A 21,696-nucleotide genomic window follows, 5' to 3' on the forward strand; every position below is an offset into this window, starting at 1 on the left:
GACAGTTTTTATCTTTTCTCCTATCTATAAATATAAATATTAATTTCAAAATTAAATAATAATTAAATAATAATTGATTAAATTAATTAATTAATAATAATAATTGAATTAATAATAATAATAATTAAATAATAGTTAACAAATTAATTAATTAATTAATTTAATTTATAAGCATTAATATCTATAAATATTAATTTGAACAAAAGTTATGCCGCTTTTCAAGATTATGTTTTTTGAACTTTACATAGAAATTTTACATATTATTATTATTATATATTTATGTTAAATTTACACTTTTTTATGTACAAAAGCAATGTAAAATATGTAAGTTATTATCTATAAATTAGGAAACATTATCTATAAATTAGAAAGAAGTAATTTTTTTAATTTAGTATTGATATATACGTATAAAAATATATGAGCGAGATAATTGATATAGAAATAATGGGAATTTAATTAAAATTCATGTATTATTCAATTTAAAATATTTAATTGTAAAAATAATTCATCATTGAGGTCTGATTCCACCAATGTAAGATTAACTCTCTCGATTCAATTTATTAACTTTTTTAAAATTTTTAATTCTAAAAATAAAAAAAAGCTAAACAATAAATTAAACCAAAATTAAAGTTACTCTTATATTGGTGGAAATGACTTACAGTATTTACAATAATGATAACAGTATTATTGTACAAAAAATATTTATAATTCAATTGAAATTAGAGCACTGATTTTCTTTTAATTGCGTATGTATATCAAGTACAAAAATTTATTTCCTTTGTAATCAATACCATTCAGCAACTGCATTTAATTCCTTGATTCCACTGGAATTATTTCCATAAATAATATTATTCAGATAGGAAACTTGCGCAAGCTCTTTACGAACTTGTGCCATTCGGTATAAAACAGGACAGTCCAAAGACACGCATTCTATGTTACCCAATCGTCCAATGCAGGAATGACAGATCTGAAAAAAGTTCATTAAAATTAAATAATGATTATTAGCCACAATATATAGCTTAATATAAATATTCACGTCTAAGAAAAAATTTATGCTTGTTCGCATAAATCTCTTCTCTTTTATGCTTACAGCAGTAATTTGTTGATGATTTCTTTCCAATTGTTTTATCTTTTCGAGAAGTACGAGGACAGTCCGGCTTGGCTGCAAAAGGCAATCTGGACAAATTTCTTTATTGGTCTGTTCTCCACAGGTAATGCACGACGCGGAACTGAAGAACTGGCGAATAGTGGACTTTGGATTGTCTCCTCCTAAATGTGCGATATTATCGAAATTTGAACGATGGGAGATTTCTTTATACCTGCAAGTGCGATATTCGATTACAATTCGATGAATCAGTAATTACGCGTGTTATCATTATGTTATTTAAAAACTCGAGAGAGTATTCTTCAAGAGAGTATTCAATGGTTACATTATAGTATTTTTTTTATAATAAGAGAACAAGATTATTTGAAGTACACAAATATGTCGTTTAAATATTCACAAGTAATCTTCACAGCTTTCACATTTACCACGCATTAATGTCGATTCGGAATAAATTAAAGCAGCGATTGAGAGGCGGTATGATGACTTTCGTTATGTAATACACAGAGTTCGGAATTAATGACGGATCGGCGACAACTTCCATCGGCGTGCGCACGCAGTGGATGAGCGCTTGATTTGGTGCACCTGCGACAATGACATAGCGAACACGCTCGCTGGTGCGCGGCACAGCGCGAGGATCCTTCTTGATCAACCTACGTGTTAGCTCCAACGCTGGCACGCAAGCGTTGGCTTTGTATCCGTGCATTCCACGAAATTCTTTCGCGAATGTAAGATCCAGGATGGATACGCGCCGCTGAAAGATTTTGTCAAATTGCCTGATTACATACTGCTTCACTAGAGAGACATCCTTCGTCTCGAACAAAATTTTGAGGGCTTTTTCAAGTATCTGCAATATGCGAATATTTAACATTAAAGTTATAAGGATTTTCTTCTTAGCGTGTTTATCGTTCTTCTTTTTTTACTTTAGAAACTGCGGGACATCCATCTCTGCGAACCGTCTCGATCCCTTTAGCCAGGAACTCGGGCTTCTCTTGATCGCGAGTTTCATACATATATCCGCAATATCGTTTTTTTGTCTAAAATTTTAAATTTAACAATATGATCATTGTGATCTTTACTTTATATATAGTAATCATTAATCTTGTTATTTTTTAATATCTTACTTGCAAAATAGATGGATGAAGAACTTTCTCAAATTTAAGCTTCACGGGCGGGGGATTAGTTGCGGTAACAGCATCTGCGATTTCCTCGCCGATAGTAAAAGCTTCTTCTCGAGATTTTCCAGGTAATAGTATAAATAAAGAATCTGTATCCCCATAAACTACTCGTGCGCCCCATCTTGGTGTGGTTTCTACCAATTTGATCGCACGTTCCAATGTCTCTCGCCCTTTACTAACTACGCTATCACCTATCTATTAAAAAATGTTATAAAATCATTTTCGCAGCATGTTAAAAAATTTTGTCAAATTATTCTATCTTTATATATCTCATTAAAACATTGTACCTCAATACATGGCATTCTACCGCTAAAATTAGCGGATGTATAGCCGTAAGTAACATTTGCAATTAACTTGAGACCCAATTGCTGAGAATGAAGAACGCGCTGCAACGTACGATTTTCTGCTGGATGCAGCTTCATAGATTCCTTCACCATCAGACGCGTATTCAAAATTTCCGAAAGCATACGCGGTAGTATTCCTTGACGTACCTCTTTCTTTACAAAGGCTACGCCGCAAGGTGAAAAGTTTATTTTATCTTGCAACTTTAATGCCGTATTCTTCCTTACTCTTAACGTTGCTGCACCAAACTCGAACGGCCCGTATCTAATAGAGGAAAATATGAAATTAATGAGTTTAATCTGATTTTTCCAATATTATAAATATACTCACTGGCCTATGTGTTCTATTCTCCCTAAACAGGTAGAGAAACAATAGTTATAAGCAATGATCATACTCGGATATAAACTTTGGAAATCAAGCACGATCAATGGATCGGTATAAAATTTAGATTCGGGTTCCATGATCAATGGCAGACATTCTGGAGCTCGCATCTTAGCTCTCTGGTGTATGGATGGCGAGATTGGAATGTAATTCATAGGTTTCGCTAATCTGAGCATTATAGACTCCACGCGAAATTGCGAGCCTCGCGAGAAAACTTCATAAAATTGTATACCGAAAAGTCGAGCGAGTTCACATGTGCGACCTATAATGAAACTTCAAAATAAAATAATGAATTTAAAAAGTTGGGAATAAATAATAATACAATAAATATTATAAAAATATAAAGAGAAAATTTAAGAGAATTTGAATTTTTAATTTTTCACCTATAACATCCAAATGACTTAGAAGCTTGAGAGTACCCACAACTCTGACGATATAATGATGTATAACTCTGCTTTTTATTATCATGCTTTCCTGTTTCCACCAAGTGGATAACGTCTTGAAGGAAGGACACGGAACTCTTTCATATAAAACATGATGCATGACGTTCTCAAAGGTGTATGTTAATAATGCTGGAAGAAATTAAATTATTCTTATATACTTTTGAATAGAAAAAAATATAAAGTGATATTAAAAGATATAGAAAATATCTCACCTGCTTCATGTCTCATAATCCTCCAGACATCGAGGAGATTGCGACCAGATACTTTTACATCACCTATGTCGTCCTTTTCAATCGCGTGAGCATCGGATTTGGAATATATTTGCATGTGTGGAACCCTCGAGATTCTCAATGGAAAGTTATTGAGACCAAGATAAAATGCTCGTTGAAAAACATAACCCCATGAAAGAGCTTCCACTTCCCAGCCAAGTAGAATGTCTGGATTGTGCCGCTCAATCAATTTTACAAGGCTGTTGAATGCATCCTGTTCCGTTGCAACATATAGAATTGGACACCTCGCACTAGCAGAATGGATCTTGTTGAGTCTTGCACTTATAGAGTTAGAATTTACAATTATAGCGGCTAAAACAAAAAAAAACATATTATCTGGATAAGTTTTCATTATACTTGAAGAAATATTAAATTTCTCAATTCGCAAAGCGAAGTTTCGAGAGATATAAAATATTGTTCACAAAATTATTAGTATTAATCACCATGTTCTATCTGCTCATTTGTCGTAGCATCTGTTGGAGCGTCGTTGTAAAGTGCGTAAAATAATGCAGCAATAGAATCATACTGCGGATCAGGGAGAAGATCTTCTCGAGTAACAGCGTGCACTTCGAGAGACAATAACGTTAAATACTGATGCTGCAGAAAATTTAAAGAAATGTGAAATGAGCTCTAGATTTGCTATATACAAATAAAATTAAAATAACATACTACTGTTACTGCTCTAGCTTTTTGAAGATTTTCGTTTGAGACATTACTTCCATAGCTTCCTTTAGATGAACATTCAATTTGACCATACGAAACACCTAGTTGTGTCTTATCCTGTTTATGTAATAATGGATTTGCCAGTGCTCTTTTTAAAGAAGGATCTAAACTCTTTTCTGATATCAATGAATCATTAGAATTTTGTGTCTCTAATTTCTTGGTTTCGTCAGATGTTTTATTCAACATGCTTTGTTGAGGCATTAGTGAATCTATATGACGCTCCACGTTTGAATCATTACTGATTAAATTATTAGACGTCCCTGGTTGAGATTTAATCTCTTTGTTAGTGGCATTAATCAACGGATGCTGTACATCTTGTACATTTAACGCCTTTTCTTTATTCTGCTTACATGATTTGGTATCAGAATTTTGTTTCGATATGTATTTTTTAGCTCTAATCCAATCTCTAACATTCTTAGAAGATGGTGGTGCCATAAGTGGTTTAATCATTAACGAATTATATCCTGCAAGCGTCCGTTTGATATGATAAGATTTTATATTCGCTCCAGACGGATAAAATTCATTGACCTTCATTCTTCGCCACAGTTTAATACTCGTGATTTCTTCCAGACTAGATTTAAACGCGGGTTCATCGAAATATGGAGCGTTAGTATTCAAGAATTCTTTCTGTTTCGCGAGATCGAGTTTATTGCCGAAAAACGGTTTTTGCGATCTACATTTCGGAATGCCGTACATCGTCATACTTTCCAGAATCCTTCCAGGACTAGGAGGCTTGTATTTCGTAGTAATTGTAATTATCGCATTTTTCGATGAACGACGAGCCCTCTGCTCTGACAACGAACTGCTTTGACTGTCGCTCTCTATTTTTTGGTTGAGATGTTGGGTGAAAGTTATGTTACATACATCTTCTTCATCGTCGTCTAGATCAGTTTCAGGAATAACGTCATTATGAGTTTTTATAAATTTCTTTGCTAAGTTTTGTATGTCTGACGTATAGTTTCTTTCGGGAGATACATCATTAATACTTTTTTCTGTATATTGACTGTTTGGGACACTATCATCACTGTTTGCATTGCTGGAGATAAGTGTAGCTGTCTCTTCATGTACTTGATTACTCGAATGCCCAGGTGCGATTAAAGTTTCAGATTGATTCTTGTTAAAATCTGATTCTACAAAAGTATCTTCTTCATCATAATCCAAGAAGGATAATCTTTTACGAACCTCTTTATTCGTTTTAATAAATGATTTTTCAATGCTTTCCGTTCCCTTTTGGTGATCTTGTAATGATTCGTGAATCATTGTTGTCTTATCAATTTTTACAATATTGCTACAAATATACATATTAAAAAATTACTTAAATAATTTAAATAATTACAATTTTTTAACTATACAAAATATGTAGATCTTACACAATATTTATTTCATTATAAGTATCGTTATCAGTGCCATTATTTTCTGAAAAAGAAAGAAGTCTTTCATTTATATAAAAAAATAGTAAAAACCTATTATTATTAACAAAATGTCTATTAAATCAAAAATATGGTATGTTATTTCCATAAAAAATTAATTTCTAATAAATAAAATAAAGCTACTTGCAATATGAATTTATAGATCGATGAGAATAAATCTAATTAAATAAAAGAATTTCTATTCGGTTAAAGCTGATCTACTCGAATTACCTAATTCCGAGTTAAAAAATTTTTCACGAAGCAAGCTCACACGTAACGGACGTTTTTTGTGTTTTGGTGTAGTAGAAGTTGAAGGAATATCAGGTGTCGGTACGTATTGATTTCTTTTCGGAGATTCGCATTGTCGAACAGGATCTTTACTGGATTTCGGAGATGTAATAGTAATATTAAGAGGCGAGTAATTTCCTGACAACTGTGGACTTCGAGACGTCTTGCCTGGAGAATTATATTTTCTTTTTGGCGTCTTAGCCACGTTTCTTCGTTTTTTGGATGACTCGTGATCGTCGTCTTGAGAATCAAATTTCCTTTTTTTCGGAGTAATCTGAACTATATTTTGTAATACGTTCTTTTTATCAGATTTATAAGTGCACACGCGTTCTTCTTGTTTTTCAATTGTCACATCAGCTTCGGATTCAGCATCGCTCGAATCAGCTGTAGCCCCATCAACATTCGATATTGTAAAGTTTACTGAAAAATTATACAGTTCATGATAAAAGCAGTGATTGCTATTTAAAAGTCCTTCTTCTTGAATACACGATTTAAATTCTCGTTCACAATTACACTTATTTTCTTCATAATTTGTTATATAATTAACATGTTCCATGGTTTCTATCTCATCTATATCATAAACATCTAAGTCTCGATGATCTAGTTGCAACTGCCATCGAGTAACATATAATTCTTCTTCTGTCTTCTTATTATACACAATCCTTTTTCTATTGTCTTTTAAATAATGATTCTTTCTTGCGACAAAACTTATATCAATATGCGGATACTTTACATTTATACCTCGCAAATGTTTGCTTGTTTTAAAAAATATATGAAAATAATATCTATTTACAAAGTTATATAATTCTTTTCTTAAGTGATATCTATTGGGATTATTTACATTTATATATTTAATAATATCCATTAAATTAAAATTTCTATATAAAGTACACATGGTATAATCTTTTTTTGCATTAATGACAGAAACATAGTTATTTCTGGAATTTTTAGTTATTATTTTAGGAAGGTACTGAACTGCCATACAATATGCTATATTATCTTTATTACTCAAACTATTTGAAGTTTCTTCGTGTTTTGATACGATCTCATATAAATCATCAACTCCATCAACTTGTGGAAAATTCACGAGCGTGACATCATTTTCTTCAGTAACGTTTGAATCATCTGCAGATCCAATGTTCTGCTTATTATCTACAACTTTTAGCGTATTGTCATGTTGATTGGATCTCTGATTATACACTGATTCCCAAGAACTTAAGTCTAGATCAAAACTTGTAATATTTAAATCCTCAACCTCTTCTTCCTCTGGATCATCCTTAATTCGTTCGTTAAATATAGAATATTGAGATCCAAGAACGCTATCGTCATCTACATTACTCGCAATCTCATTTTTTTCCGCTAAATCAGCTAGCATGTCTACCAATTGTATATCATCTGCATCCACTATAGACAAAACAGATTTTATTTTTACTTTAATATAAATATATATTTTTATAATGCACTAAGTAATGTGAATAGAACATACTTACAAAAACTAGTATCTGTCATATTACTTTGACTTCGAGTTGCGTCTAAAAACGCTGACGATGCCAATTGCAATAATTTACAATTATCAGAAATTGTTCTTTCAAGATTTTCTTCAGATACAAGAGATTCGCTATGATTTAGAATATGAGATGCATTTAAGATATTTTCATTCTCTTCTACTTCAATAGGATATGAAGATATCATTGTATTTGAAGTAATTGTCTCGTTGGTCTAAAATAAAAGAATTAAACCGAATTAATATACACGTATTAATTATATTATCATAATCTAATGGAAACAATGTGAAATACTTGTGATATAGCATTCAGTCTTTTTAACAATTGATCCTTTTGATAAACATCATTGGTAGTTGGCGGTAAAATAATTTTGCTCGGAGTTTTGGGATATAATAATTGCGACTTTGCATTTTCTAGATCAGTTTCGGCCCTCCTTGCTTTCTCTTCATTCCAAATCGCAGCAAGACCGGGATTCAGCTTTAATTTTTCACTGACACTTTGCCTATTCAGAATCTCCGAAGCATACACATCTGCTTCCAACTCGCACATACTTTGTCTTGTTATTGATATCGGAAGATATGCTTCTGAATCTAAAAAATCCATTGACGATCTGTTTTGGCTATCTTCTGTTGCACATCCTTGCAAAGAGTGTCTGTATTTTACGCTATTTAAATTGATTAAATTCATGCCGTAGAGATTGTAATCTATCATAAATTGTAGAATATACGGAATGTGTGCCTCATATGGCTGCAGAGTTTGATTAAGAATAACACCATTCTGAAAAGAAGTTTATTTTACATTGTTCAATATCTTCCTCTTAAAATTACATACAGTACTATATGATTATATCTTCTATACAAAAAAATGAAGCAGAATTATTTACCTGCAGCAAATCTGCCGTCCTTTTAATTATAGCTGGATTATAAAAATATATTTTAAAAAACAAATGTTCTTTCTCATGATAACCATAGAAAGGTCTACAAAGTAACATACATATTACGCAATAAATAAAATAATAAATAAATGAAGAAAAATAAATATCTTTCTTCTATTAAAAATAAAAGATTCTGATTTTGCTTACATTCCTGATACTCGTTGAATTTTATACACATGTTGGTTGGTAGATAAAGTGGAACCAAAAGATGTATTGAGTGCAGAATCAATCGCTGCAGCCAGTTGATAAGCATAGCTATCCATATTCTCTTGGACAGTGCATGGGACATATAGATATGGAAAGACACCGTGAATGTGCAAGCATGTCTTCTTTCCTGGAAACCGTCAAACTTTATAAATGACAAAACTTTTTGATAACAGCTTAGCATAATCTGTAACATATTCTAAACATAAGATTATCTGCTATTTTTGTTCATTTACCTGTGGCAGTTGAACCGAATGCTCTGATTACCGGTACTTTTTTTATCTCGGAGCCACGGAACTCTGAAAATGTCACATCCAGCTCGGGTATCGGGGATGACTGATAACTATCAATGTTTACCAAAGTGATGGAAAACATGTTCTGTAATAAGAATACGTATAACGACTACAAATAAATGTGTTTAAAATAGAACAGCGTAATAGTATTCTGGTAAAAAGAATAACGGGAATCCGCTAACGAAATGCAGATCATTGAGAATCGAGACATGTGCGTGTTGATTCGATGATATAAACAAACAGAATATAGTAGAGGGCGTAGATAGGTGCGTTCGTTTCTGCACTTTCTGCATTTAAAACGAAATAAATATATACCTAATCCAGGTTTTAGTGCGAGAAGGAGATAGCATAGAAAGTGTAAAAATACTCAAATCTTTTAACCCGATATCAAAACCAAATAAACCACTTGTTTTATTATATTCCTTTTGATTTTAAAAAACATGTTTTATTATAAATATAGATACATAAATTATTATAAATGTATACAAATTAAAAATGAAACTTAAGTTATCATTAAAGTATTAAACATAAGCTATAAAAGTGTATAAAATTTATTAAATAATTTTTTGGTTTATTTTCTGTTTTGCATTTAATTATTTATAAACTTGTATTTTACATTTGTCAAAAGCAAATATTTTTTATTTTTATGAATAAAACAGTATGAATAAAAATTTTCTTATTATCGTGCAACATAGCTTCTTTTTTCTTTTGGGACAACATATTTATAAAATAAATAACTTAAATTCGAAAAAATACCATACAATTAAAAAACGTACATATATATAAAATAAATGGCATATGCCCGTATTCATAGTAAGACTTTGTACTTAAGGCTTGCTTAAATTTACCTTTAGATGCTCAGCAGTCAATGAAATAATTCATAGAGTATCTAAAGATAAATTTAAGGAAGCTTTAAATATAAGGCCTAACTATGAATACGAGTATTAATGAATTAGGAAAATATAACGCAAATAGAAAATGCATATTTGAAAATGTAATTACAATTTATTAAAGAAATCACTTATTATCACTTTATACAAAAAAGAATGGATAGTATAATAATAATTTAGTCAATGTTCGGCCTGGCAACCTTCTAAGCTTAAAGCTCTTGCCAGATTTCGTGCAACGCCTATTCGGAAGATAGAAATCTTGTCTTGAAATTTTGGATCGTCGCCGTGTGCTTCCACGCAACGTAGCAACTCGTAGCAATCGTTCGAAGAAAAGATTACGTCTTCCGCTTCTAATAACGGTATAGCATCCGTGAGCAGGATGGACCAGAAACTAAAAAAAAATTTTGCATTGTAAGTTGTGTAACCATGAATATTTTTAAAACGAACAACTTACTACTTCGGCGTCAAATTTGAAACTAAAAGAGACACCAACAGACTCGCCGCTTCGCGATATTCGTCCATTCCGTACATATGATGAAACTCGCAATATTTTCCTATAAAATAAAATTTTATATTAATTACCGTAATCACGCACAATTAGTTATATAATTTATATAATTACGAGAAATTACATTGTTATATATTACAGAAATATTGATAATTATTCTCGTTGGCTATTATACATAATTCTTTACCCAAAAATGTGAGCCTGTCGCTAGCCAACATGCAGGAGCCCAAGTTCTCTAACAAGTCGCGACACTCTAATTCTCCGTATTCCGCGTAATGCTTTAAAAACTGGTCCGCGATATATGTGATAAAGTTGCCGTCGTGTGCCTTGAGCGCCCACGTAAGAGCATTGCCCAATCTTCCTTGTCTTATGCTTTTCATCCCTTGGATCTTGCATATACTAGTAACTAAGAATTTTTTAAATTATTGTAAATCTTGTTTAAGCCAAAAGAGAAAAGTAGAAAAAAAAGAGAGATCGAATTTTACCAACGTGCGGCATATTATTGTCTCGCGCGACGTCAATAATTTTGTTGATTCTCGCTTCTGTGCCTGTTGGTAGCGATTGCAACAAAATTTCTAGTCTAGCCAAGCCTTGTGTGGAGCAATGTATCAAATAACTCGCGCCACACTGCCACAATGAGCGATGGCTCATCAGTGTGGTGCCATACTCCAATATGAGAGATTCATGAAGCTGTGCAGTCACACTGTAATAAGATATTTTAATTTATGATTTACAATCATTCTTTTATCCTGTGTTTATACTCACTTCGTCTTTTCTTTGCTGAGAATGTTTAATTTTCCACATTTGTACAATAAATCCATTAGGTGGGCCGCAAACCAGCCATTATCGCTCATATATTGTATTTCTTTGATAACTTGATACAAATCATTTTCCATTAAAGCAAGGATTACACGATCTAAATGCCTATTAGCTTGCCATCTCTCAGCAACGCTATTTGCATAGCGTGAAAGTTCCAGCTGTTTGCAGCAGGGAGCTGAATAAAATAATTTTGCTGCCAGCAATTCATACCATGCTTCAGTGTACATGGAATATTCCCACAACACCGATTCATCTCCCGCTATCAACTGCAAAACAAAAGTATTAACTTTTATATTAAAAAAAAAAAAAAAAAAAAACTTAATATTGCTTTACTGACTTTCATAAGCATTTCCAGATTGTTATCTATAACAAAGCAATTGGTCTCTAGATTTGAGCAAAGATCCATTTGCCAGTGTTTCCACCGCATAATAAATTCGTTTACGGAATATCCGCCATATACATTATAAACTGGCATTGTTCTGATAATATTGTCCGCAGTAATAAATGCTGAATGATCCGCTTTGCTGTGCAATGCCAGAAGACGGCAAACTAGATTCAATTTACCATGGAATGCACAGCCCATTATAGCTTCCCAATAATTTATATTCTCTAAATCGGCACACATAGTTTTTTGAGACAGAATCTTTGACGCTGCCAGTTCCCTTGAAGGAAAATGAAAGCTGATCCACTCTAACAATTGTGGTAGCACAACATCGCCTGTGAACATCACAAAAATCTTTTAGAAAAAGTTTTATGTGTTTAAAACAAAAAAAGCTATACTAAATAAAAATTTATATTTATTTTTGTATTTTTATTGTTATTCCATAAATTATATTGTACATATATAATTATAACAAACGTGGTTTCTAAATCAAAAATTAACAAAAAGAAGAGCATAAAACCACAACACAAGACATTCTTTGTGATATTTAATATATAATTATGTTTATAAATAATTTAATTTAATTAAATATCACAAAGAATATCTCGTGTTGTGATTTTATGTTCTTCTTTTTGTTAATTTTATATTGTACATTTTATTAACTCATTTACCTGGTACAACATCAACATAAAGAATTTCTGTCAAATGCCAAATGCATTCTACTTGATAAAATATAGTGAGAAAATTTTCTAGCATAGTTTTCTCTTCTGATAATGATTCCTTTGGTAATATCTCTTGCAAGTTTTCAACACAGGCTCTCAATATAGATCTATATTGTTTGCTATGTTTGAGAAGTTCTGGTCTAATGTCGCCAGAGGAAGATTTAAGCTTTTGAATTGACAGAAAGATTCCGTTGCTCTCATTAACCAGTTTACGCAAAAGTGGTGAGAATAATATGATTTCTGGTCGGAGGAAATGTACTCTAGCATCGCAAGGTGCAAATTGACTTCTGATGTCTAAAATAAATTCTTAATGTAGCAAAATAATTGTTCCTAATTTATATATGCATTAAAAGATACAAATTTATAATATATAACTTCTATACACATATGTATATATTATTTGGCAACCTTGCGAATATTTATCCACATGTTTATATGCATGTATCCCAAATCTATTGCTGCTGATCCAGGTTGTCGCGATACCTGCTCTCCTGCAAACGTCATCTGCTATAACCTGCAAAACACAAAGTTAACTAGATCGTTGATTAGCGAGCAAAAAGAATTATAAAATTACAGTCCCTAATTTCTTCTATCTATTCTAGTCAAAAATAAAAAAAAATTCAATACAAAAAATTGCATAATTAATATTAAAAGCGAATTCGTGCAGATTGGATTAATAAATAAACTTGCGAATAATTCTTAAAATATCAATTACAGATAGTCTAAATAAATTTACACAGTACAATGTAACGTCATTTAATTTTATGTATTAAAATTTAAAGTAAACATTTAATAAACATAAAATATAATATTTATGTATCTGGACACAAATTTTTACGTGTAAATAATATGTTACAAATGTGTGTGCATCTCACTAACAATTATTTGAGCATTGTCGACTTCGTCCATAGTCACTCAATTTATTTCTTCCTAAATTTGTAAATCACGTTAACACTATTATTGCAATTAATAATATTTCTGTAAATAAACACTTTGGCGGGGTACCGATCACTATAAAGTCATCGACATGACAATTGACAGAGAAAGGAAAGTAGCTGTTTGTTAATGAATTCAGTTTCTCTGTAATAAGTCACGATATGAGAAGACACGCGTTGATTGGTTCATGTTTCAGGAATTCCCGCTCTATATTTGAATATCCATATTCATGTTATTTTTAAATTTCAATAACATAATTAAAATTAGATAATTAAAATTAGATTTAAAGGTATTAACGAAAAAATTTTTTACATTACGTGTCAGAATAACGCGAGAAGAAAAGAGACATGTATAATTTGTAGACTCAATACATTATGTTTTTATCTTTGTAATATATATTACAAAAAATATGGAGAAATGATAAAATTAATAACAGTTCATAGAATTAATGATCTACAAAATTCGCAGTTCAATCTAGTCATTTGTAGATATAAAAAATAAAGTAATATAATCATTTTATTGAACTAATGTCAAAATATACGGGATATACACACACACACACACACACACACACACACACACACACACACACACACACACACACACACACACACACACACTTTTCATTAAGTTATAAGATGCCATAATAAAGGGATATATGTATGCAAACGTTTGTATTTAACATTTTATATTTTGTGGATATAAAGCTTAATAGACATTAGAAGTAAAAAAGAGGTACAAAAATATTTTCTATATTGTCACTCTTCTTATATCAAAATGTTGTAATAAGTAAAAAAAATCTTTTGACTGAGAACATCGTATAACAATAGCACATATTATGTAATAATATGTAATAATGCAAGTATAAAATTCTACTTCGAATTTAATGATGAAACAATCGGAAACTAGTATGAGCCAACACAATTCCATGTTCGTTGCAGGCTTCTATTACTGCTGCGTCGTTCGTGGAGCCAGCAGGACTTGCGATAAACTTAACACCACTCTGTAACGAAAGAAAAGGAATCATTAAAAATATCAAATGTAGTATTAATAAATAAATTTATTGTTTAGAAGAAAAGTTGATTGATTAGCATTTAATTTATTTTTATCAACTTAAATGATTGTACTTATATAAAATAAAGGTAACATAATAATAATTGTACATACAAGTCTAGCCCTGTCCACATTATCTCTAAATGGGAAGAAGGCATCGCTGCTCAGAGCAACATTATCCAACTTTTTGAGCCACTCAACTTTATCGCTCTCCGATAGTTTTTCAGGAATCACTTCATACATGGCGGCCCAAGTAGCTTCATCCATATCCTTTCCAATAGATCCGTTAACGTAATTATCAATAGCATTAGAAATTTCCGCTCTTTTCACTCCCTTCTTGAACTTCATTCCTGTTACCTTCGGGTGTTGACGAAGCCACCTATAATACACAGTAATAAAATACACACACATACATATATACATATATACTATACATAAAATACAAGACAATAACTTTCATATATATAATTCCATATATATAATTCTATATATATAATTCTATATATATAATTCTATATTTTTAATAATCCATTTTTATATATACATATAACAAAAAAACAAACCAATTATCAGCCTTATCTCCAGCAAGTCTAGTGCAATGAATTCTAGATTGTTGTCCGGCACCTGTGCCTATCACTTGACCATCTTTAGCATAGCAAACAGAATTACTCTGCGTATACTTTACAGTGATAGTGGCTACAATCAGGTCGCGAATAGCATTTTCCGATAGCGTCTTCGATTTCGTCGTCACAACATTGTCGAATACTGGCTTGTCGATTACCGCATCATTACGTTTCTGCTCCATAACTAAGCCATATAGAGTTTTGCGTTCTATCGGGGATGGTACATAAGAAGGATCGATTTGAAGCACGCAATATGCGCCACCCTTCTTCTTCTTTAGTATCTGAAGAGCCTCTTCCGAGTAGCCAGGTGCGATAATGCCGTCTGAGACTTCTCTGAAAATTACAAAAAATCAATATAAATATTAATGTCAATATTATATTCATAGACATTAATTATATATTACGTTATTATATATTATATTATCATATTTGTAAAAGATGTCAATATTGTATTAATATTATAGTCATAATATTAACGTTAATATCATGTACCTTGATATGATCTTTGCTGTTACAACATCGCATGGCTCAGACAATGCAATGAAATCGCCAAAACTGGACATTCGATCGGCACCTCTCGCACGAGCGTAAGCAGCCGCTAAAGGCGTAAGCTGATCGTGAAGATCATCCACTTGACACAGCTTCGCTTGTATATTATCCAAGGAGACACCTACTGCAGCTCCAGCTGGGCTTACGTGCTTGAAGGAAGTCGCCGCTGGTAAATTCAGAGCGGACTTCAATTCCTTAACCAGTTGATAACCATTTAAGGCATCACAAAGATTGATGAAACCAGGTGATCCATTCAGAACAGTTAACGGTAACTTCTCAAGGGTAGTAAATATCTGCGCGGGTTTCTGATGCGGATTCATACCATAACGAAGAGTGAGTTGAGAGACATCAGCACTATACTGCTTGCGGAAGTAATCCGAGATAGAATTATCATATTCAGCAGTGTGAGTAAATGCTTTTAGAGCTAAAGTTTGCCTGAAATATATTATATACATATGTACACACATATATACATGCGCGCGCGCGCGCGCGTGTGTGTATGTGTGTGTGTGTATCACAGTATTATATAAAAAGGCAATTTTACATGATTGTAAATTGTGACAATGTAAATTTACCTAGTCTTCAAAGAGGTGTTATTGTCAGCAGCAGTATCCATTTCTTTGATGACCTTTTCGTAATCATTAGGGTCACAGATAACTGTAACTCTAGCATGATTCTTAGCAGCAGCGCGTAATAAAGTCACACCACCAATATCAATATTCTCTATTGCATCCTCGACCGTCACGTTTGGTTTCAAAATAGTATTTACAAAAGGATATAGATTGCAAACAACTACTTCGATAAGATCGTAATTCTGTTTCTGAAGATCTTGAGCATCAGAATCTGTCAATCTGGCAAGAATTCCTGTCACAATAAAAATAAGAATGTAAAAATTATAAAGGTATGTATATTATAGTTTAATTGTACATGTCATATAATTATTATTCTATTTAATTAAATAACATTTTGATAAATATAGAAGTCTATTTTGTTATAAAGCTGAACTAATACACATTTTTTGTACTTAAACTGAAACAGATATGTTTGTGATATTTGACAAAAGAAAGTTATAAAAAACAAATATCTATATATGAATAAATTACTTAATTATAACAAATTTGTTCTTACCAGCATGAACAGCAGGATGAAGAGTCTTTACACGTCCTCCAAGCATTTCACATGCTCCTGTAACTTCTGAAACATCTCGCACTGGTAACTTAGCATCTCTCAAAGCCTGTGCAGTACCACCGGAAGCAATTAGAGTTAATCCAAATTCATGTAATTTTTTTGCCAATGGTAACAAATTGGTTTTGTCAGACACACTTAAAAGAGCTAAAAATTTTATAAAATTGATTAGCATCTCTGTCATTACTGCTTAAAAATTGCAACATGAAAGATATAAATTGAAATATGAAAAATCAGAAAAAATATTTTAAATATAATTGATTAGAAAAATAGTAATCACAGCAAAATCTGTAAATGTGTAAACGTATCTAAAAATTTGTATCTTTTTTTGGTATTTTTCTTTAGTATTATGTGTTTATTCAGTTATCTCAATTTCTTATCACTATCATAATTTGGTTTATATTTGTATTCCTTTATTTTTATCTCCAAAATAATATATTTTTATTTTGTTCAATATGTAGGAAATGTATACCTTGACATATAATTTTGCGTTAATCAAAGTTTAAATATCATGTACTATTTCAGCGTAAAGTAGTATAATATGAATTCTAATTTCATACTAATTATGCAGTTGCTAAACAATTGCAAGTAAAATTTGCATCTAGATAAAAGAGAAACGAACAGAAATCGATTGATATTGTTTCATTAATAAAAGAAACAATACAACACAAATCCGACAAATGCAATCCAACAAGTAGCGCGCTATCAATCAAAGATTAATCAGTCATCTTTATTTTTCTCGAATTTCTTCTCAATTCTATGAAATAACTCACCTAATTTCTTCGTCGGCATTTTTAAGTGTTAGATCCGAATAAGGCTGGTAAAATTGCACACAGATGTTTGTCTTTCTAAACGAAGCCGGTCTGCAAGTATCTCGTCAACAGAATTCTCTCGCGCTCAATTAGAGATAATGCGTGGTAATGCAAGGCAGAGAATGTGGATGTGGCAACCAAAGAGCACCTATTATATCGGGTGATATAATGTACATATATTCATCTCCCCAGCAGGCAATAAGTAGTGTAAATGCGATAACAGGCTTGTGACGCTGACAAAACATGTCGCAATGATTGTAATAAACAACAGGTCAAATGTCATCTTATTATATTTGAATAAGCATTAATATATGAATAATGATTATCGTATGTACATATATATATATATATATATATATATATATATATATACATACAATCTTTTTTAATTTAAACTATTCTTTCATATGAGAAGAGAGATATCAGAGATAATCTTTCTCTTCCCTTTTATCAGACGAAGATGAACAAAACTGTGATGATTTAAAGCTGAGAAATTAAATTGAATCAAATTAACATTTGCCATCATATAATTGTGATTTAATTATAGATCTATGTCATGTCATTTTTTAAATGGAAAGTTAAAACTGCGCATGTATAGTTTAACTTTTTACATAAATAAAAAACGTTTTAACTAATTAATGATTGGCTGCGTTCAGCAAAGAAAACAGTTTTGCAATTGTTATAAAATTCTTCAATACGATTGGTTCTTACTTTTGATTCCTTATAGATCTAAATCTAAACGTATAAACCAATCGTATTGAAGAATTTTACAACAGTTACAAACTTATTTTCTCGGCTGAACACAGCCATTATAAAAACTCTCTATTATCTCCTTAATTCTAGCTAAAAAGGAATCGAATCGATAATGAATCAAATTTCCCAAGTCCACTCCGACAGGTTCCAATTAACTTTACATCAACAAAAGTTAATCAAATCGACAAATGCGATTGGTCAATTCCAATGGACTAAACCACTAAATCGTTGATCAGAATTGGTCGAAGTGCAGAATCAACTGACGATTCAATTTTTGAGTGTGAAAAAGAATCGATTCTCGATATATCGAATTGAATCAGATCTGGCAATTGGCAAGTGGCATCACTACTCATAACCTCATAAAAACAGATTCGAAAAAAGTAATTTACAACTTCAGGATAAAATCGTGATTATATTTATCTTACAATATTAAGAATGGTAAGAATATTTTAATAAATTTTATTGAATATATTCTTTGTGATAAAAAATATATTTTTATAATCATACTCTGGGTTTTTACAAATTTCGTTAATACATCATCTTGTTTTAGGATGTCCAACGACACTCTGTGCACACGCTAGTGTTTCGGTCTCTAAAAAGAACTCACGATATGTTTTTATTAAATCAAGGCTCCCTACCACCGGAGGATCCTATTTTGTAAGTATCTTGCCATCGCAATCACTTTGACTGCTTTCTTTTTAGAAGACAGTCAACATAAACGTCATTCTATACTTTTTTGATATTCAAACAAAATTGATATTAAATAACAAAACTAAAACAACTTGTGTTGCCTATAGGTTTGTTTTTTTAATTCTTGTACTAGACTACTACAACTTTCTTATTTTTGACAAATATAAAACATATCTGTTTCACTTTAAGTTCCAAAAATATTAGGTGTTGGAATTAATTCGTAGCGTTTTACAAGTGATGGGAAGTACTTTCATTAATGTATTTTTTAATGCTCATGTGAAATAACATTCTTTCATTAAAAACGCTACGAATTAATTCCAACACCTAATATATATGATTTCATCTACAGAAAACAAATACCTTATCTCTTAAAAGGAAAGCAATCTTTGTTACAGCCATAGACTTTTATAATAGCTATGTTTAGAGAGAATTGTACAATCAAACTTTCTACTTTAATCTTATGGGAGAGCATTAATTAATTTATATTTATTTTTAGACAACAAATGAAGAAGGTGATAAAAGCTAAAGACTGTTATGGCCCAGTATTAGAACGCGTCAAGCAAAATAATATAGCTAAAGTTCAACAAGAAAATGACATTGCAGATCCTCCACCACCAGGAGGTAATATTATGCATACACATAACTAAGATGAAAATAAAAATTATTACTCTCTTACATATATCTTATATCGATTTTAATATGCTTTAGATGAAACTTTTGGAGTTAATGCTACCTCGGCAGTTGTTCCTTACAATATAACAAAAAGCAGCATAAGTATAGTGCCAACAGGTATAGGAAGCAATGTAAGCAGTGGTGCACTTACAATACCACCAAAGAAAACACCATCAATGGCGAAACCCAAGTGGCATGCCCCATGGAAATTGTACAGAGTTATCAGCGGTCATTTGGGTTGGGTGAGATGTTGCGCCGTGGAGCCTGGAAACGAATGGTTTGCTACAGGCTCAGCTGACAGAGTAATCAAAGTGAGTGCACAATGTTTCAATGTTTATTTAATGTTATTTAGCAATGTTATTTAGTAATGTCCCGAATGTAAAATCAAATGAAATGGCTTTTATTTCATAATGTAATGATTTGGTATTTTCAAAATTACATAATAATAATTATAATATACACAATAAAAACATAATAATTAATTTGATGTTTTCAAAATTACAGATATGGGATTTAGCGAGCGGCAAGTTGAAGGTTTCGTTAACGGGCCACATAAGCAGCGTTCGTGGTCTAGCATTTTCACAAAGACATCCCTATTTATTTTCCTGTGGAGAAGATCGGCAAGTCAAATGCTGGGATCTAGAATATAACAAAGTAATCAGACACTACCATGGCCATTTGTCAGCAGTATATTCCATGGCGTTACATCCTAGTATAGACGTTCTGGTAACAGCAGGACGAGATTCCACTGGAAGAGTGTGGGATATGCGTACCAAGGCAAACGTCCATACACTCGTTGGACACACCAATACAGTGGCTAGCGTAATCTGCCAGTCTGCCGAGCCACAGATCATCACTGGCAGCCATGATTGCACGATTCGCTTGTGGGACTTAGCTGCTGGCAAATCCAGAGCTACTCTGACGAATCATAAGAAGAGTGTGCGCGCTCTGACGTTCCATCCGTCTCTATATATGTTTGCCTCAGCATCGCCAGACAATATCAAACAGTGGAAATGTCCAGAGGGAAAATTTATTCAAAACTTATCGGGCCATAACGCCATAGTTAACTGCCTGGCCGTGAATGCCGATGGCGTTTTGGTTTCCGGTGCTGACAATGGTACCATGCATCTCTGGGACTGGCGAACTGGATATAATTTTCAACGGCTCCAAGCGCCGGTCCAACCAGGCTCAATGGATAGTGAAGCCGGAGTATTCAGCATCACGTTCGACATGTCGGGCACTCGCATGATTACAACAGAGGCTGATAAGACTATCAAAGTATACAAAGAAGATGATACTGCTGTAAGTTGATTTTTCATCATGCTTACTGATTTGGTCACACACTGATAATATTCAATTAATTCGTAATTTTCTGAACTTTACATTAATTATTCTTTATCTATGTTTCCAGACTGAAGAAACACATCCTGTCGACTGGCGACCAGACATAATAAAGCGAAGAAAATACTGAACTCCAACTTATTTAACTGTATATACATTGATACGATTAATTTAATGTGACTGAGGGTTGCTTGTTCTATCTTCGGACATAATAACTATGTGATAACTTATCTAATGAATAATAAGAGGACAAAAGAATAAAAGAATAAGAGAGTAATCTGTTTCTGCTGATGTAAATTTTTAATCTTGATTTAACATACTTTTTATGTTTTTTTAATTCTAAGAATCAGAAAAAAATAAAAAGTAATGTTAAATCAAGATTTAAAATCCTAAGAAAATTAGAAAAGGATAAAGAATAAATTATATATAAGCAGAAATAAAAACTAATCTACATTGATAGAAATGGACATAAGAGAGTAAGTAAAAGAATAAGTTGATGTACTTTTGTTAATAGAATAAGTTGAGATTTATTGAAAGGTAAAACAAGCCAGCCTGAACGCGTTCAAAAATTATTTTTTATATAGGATTACTTTGATTTCCAGATTGTAATGGATAAAGCTATCCAAGCTGCAATAATAAAAAAAAATATTTCTACCAAGATTTTTGTTTAGAAATACCAATACATATTTC

At 32.0% G+C, this 21,696-nt stretch overlaps 4 protein-coding genes and 1 long non-coding RNA gene across 6 annotated transcripts; 2 read left to right on the forward strand and 3 right to left on the reverse strand.

Moving 5' to 3' along the window:
- Positions 1 to 470: 470 nt before the first annotated feature.
- On the reverse strand, positions 471 to 9,922 carry DNApol-zeta (DNA polymerase zeta catalytic subunit). 2 transcript variants are annotated; one of them, XM_087408482.1, is made up of 18 exons: positions 9,015 to 9,922; positions 8,722 to 8,908; positions 8,524 to 8,617; positions 7,935 to 8,417; positions 7,626 to 7,854; positions 6,079 to 7,539; positions 5,809 to 5,854; positions 4,385 to 5,726; positions 4,159 to 4,312; positions 3,659 to 4,027; positions 3,387 to 3,575; positions 2,953 to 3,265; positions 2,568 to 2,886; positions 2,227 to 2,475; positions 2,026 to 2,139; positions 1,531 to 1,949; positions 1,091 to 1,319; positions 471 to 967 (listed from the first exon to the last, which is right to left on the reverse strand). In XM_087408482.1, the coding sequence occupies exons 1-18, from the start codon at positions 9,151 to 9,153 to the stop codon at positions 785 to 787; spliced, it is 6,519 nt and encodes a 2,172-aa protein (XP_087264608.1). In that variant the 5' UTR covers positions 9,154 to 9,922; the 3' UTR covers positions 471 to 784. The 2 variants fall into 2 exon arrangements, with proteins under 2 accessions (XP_087264608.1, XP_087264609.1); XM_087408483.1 differs by having other exon boundaries at positions 8,524 to 8,555; positions 9,015 to 9,154.
- A 134-nt stretch (positions 9,923 to 10,056) lies between these two features.
- Positions 10,057 to 13,558, reverse strand: Nup75 (nuclear pore complex protein Nup75). The gene is made up of 9 exons (XM_011053488.2): positions 13,272 to 13,558; positions 12,801 to 12,906; positions 12,342 to 12,686; positions 11,626 to 12,005; positions 11,235 to 11,554; positions 10,955 to 11,172; positions 10,657 to 10,875; positions 10,416 to 10,515; positions 10,057 to 10,352 (listed from the first exon to the last, which is right to left on the reverse strand). Exons 1-9 carry the CDS (start codon positions 13,299 to 13,301, stop codon positions 10,142 to 10,144), a joined length of 1,929 nt encoding a protein of 642 aa, XP_011051790.1. The 5' UTR covers positions 13,302 to 13,558; the 3' UTR covers positions 10,057 to 10,141.
- A 441-nt stretch (positions 13,559 to 13,999) lies between these two features.
- On the reverse strand, positions 14,000 to 17,759 carry LOC105144531 (bifunctional purine biosynthesis protein ATIC). The gene is made up of 7 exons (XM_011053486.2): positions 17,512 to 17,759; positions 16,682 to 16,885; positions 16,129 to 16,417; positions 15,497 to 15,988; positions 14,945 to 15,337; positions 14,496 to 14,760; positions 14,000 to 14,331 (listed from the first exon to the last, which is right to left on the reverse strand). Exons 1-7 carry the CDS (start codon positions 17,528 to 17,530, stop codon positions 14,212 to 14,214), a joined length of 1,782 nt encoding a protein of 593 aa, XP_011051788.1. The 5' UTR covers positions 17,531 to 17,759; the 3' UTR covers positions 14,000 to 14,211.
- LOC147908696 (uncharacterized) lies at positions 16,321 to 16,956 on the forward strand. Its single transcript, XR_015545863.1, has 2 exons — positions 16,321 to 16,454; positions 16,685 to 16,956. It is a non-coding gene; the product is annotated as an uncharacterized LOC147908696 (long non-coding RNA).
- Positions 17,760 to 18,414: 655 nt separating the features above from the next.
- On the forward strand, positions 18,415 to 21,664 carry Tango4 (transport and golgi organization 4). The gene is made up of 6 exons (XM_011053485.2): positions 18,415 to 18,741; positions 18,854 to 18,960; positions 19,490 to 19,614; positions 19,702 to 19,976; positions 20,170 to 20,967; positions 21,077 to 21,664. The coding sequence occupies exons 1-6, from the start codon at positions 18,739 to 18,741 to the stop codon at positions 21,134 to 21,136; spliced, it is 1,368 nt and encodes a 455-aa protein (XP_011051787.1). The 5' UTR covers positions 18,415 to 18,738; the 3' UTR covers positions 21,137 to 21,664.
- Positions 21,665 to 21,696: the final 32 nt, after the last annotated feature.

This window comes from Acromyrmex echinatior, chromosome 8 (assembly GCF_024713525.1).
Source record: "Acromyrmex echinatior isolate Ae372 chromosome 8, ASM2471352v2, whole genome shotgun sequence".
NCBI lineage: Eukaryota > Metazoa > Arthropoda > Insecta > Hymenoptera > Formicidae > Acromyrmex > Acromyrmex echinatior.

Excerpts from the sequence above, each read along its gene's own strand:
- Nup75 (XM_011053488.2), bottom strand. The coding sequence starts at position 13,301 with ATGGACGAAGTCGACAATGCTCAAATAATT. Across the intron at positions 12,687-12,800 it reads TGTGGATAAATATTCGCAAG|ACATCAGAAGTCAATTTGCA; the intron begins GTTGCCAAATAA and ends AATTTATTTTAG. Across the intron at positions 10,353-10,415 it reads TCAAATTTGACGCCGAAGTA|TTTCTGGTCCATCCTGCTCA; the intron begins GTAAGTTGTTCG and ends ATTTTTTTTTAG.
- LOC105144531 (XM_011053486.2), bottom strand. Across the intron at positions 16,418-16,681 it reads TCATCCTGCTGTTCATGCTG|GAATTCTTGCCAGATTGACA; the intron begins GTAAGAACAAAT and ends TTATTGTGACAG. Across the intron at positions 14,332-14,495 it reads ATGTGGACAGGGCTAGACTT|AGTGGTGTTAAGTTTATCGC; the intron begins GTATGTACAATT and ends CTTTCGTTACAG.
- DNApol-zeta (XM_087408482.1), bottom strand. The coding sequence starts at position 9,153 with ATGTTTTCCATCACTTTGGTAAACATTGATAGTTATCAGTCATCCCCG. Across the intron at positions 7,540-7,625 it reads TATGACAGATACTAGTTTTT|TGGATGCAGATGATATACAA; the intron begins GTAAGTATGTTC and ends TTTTGTCTATAG. Across the intron at positions 2,476-2,567 it reads GTAGAATGCCATGTATTGAG|ATAGGTGATAGCGTAGTTAG; the intron begins GTACAATGTTTT and ends ATTTTTTAATAG.
- Tango4 (XM_011053485.2), top strand. Across the intron at positions 19,977-20,169 it reads CAGCTGACAGAGTAATCAAA|ATATGGGATTTAGCGAGCGG; the intron begins GTGAGTGCACAA and ends TCAAAATTACAG. Across the intron at positions 20,968-21,076 it reads ACAAAGAAGATGATACTGCT|ACTGAAGAAACACATCCTGT; the intron begins GTAAGTTGATTT and ends CTATGTTTCCAG.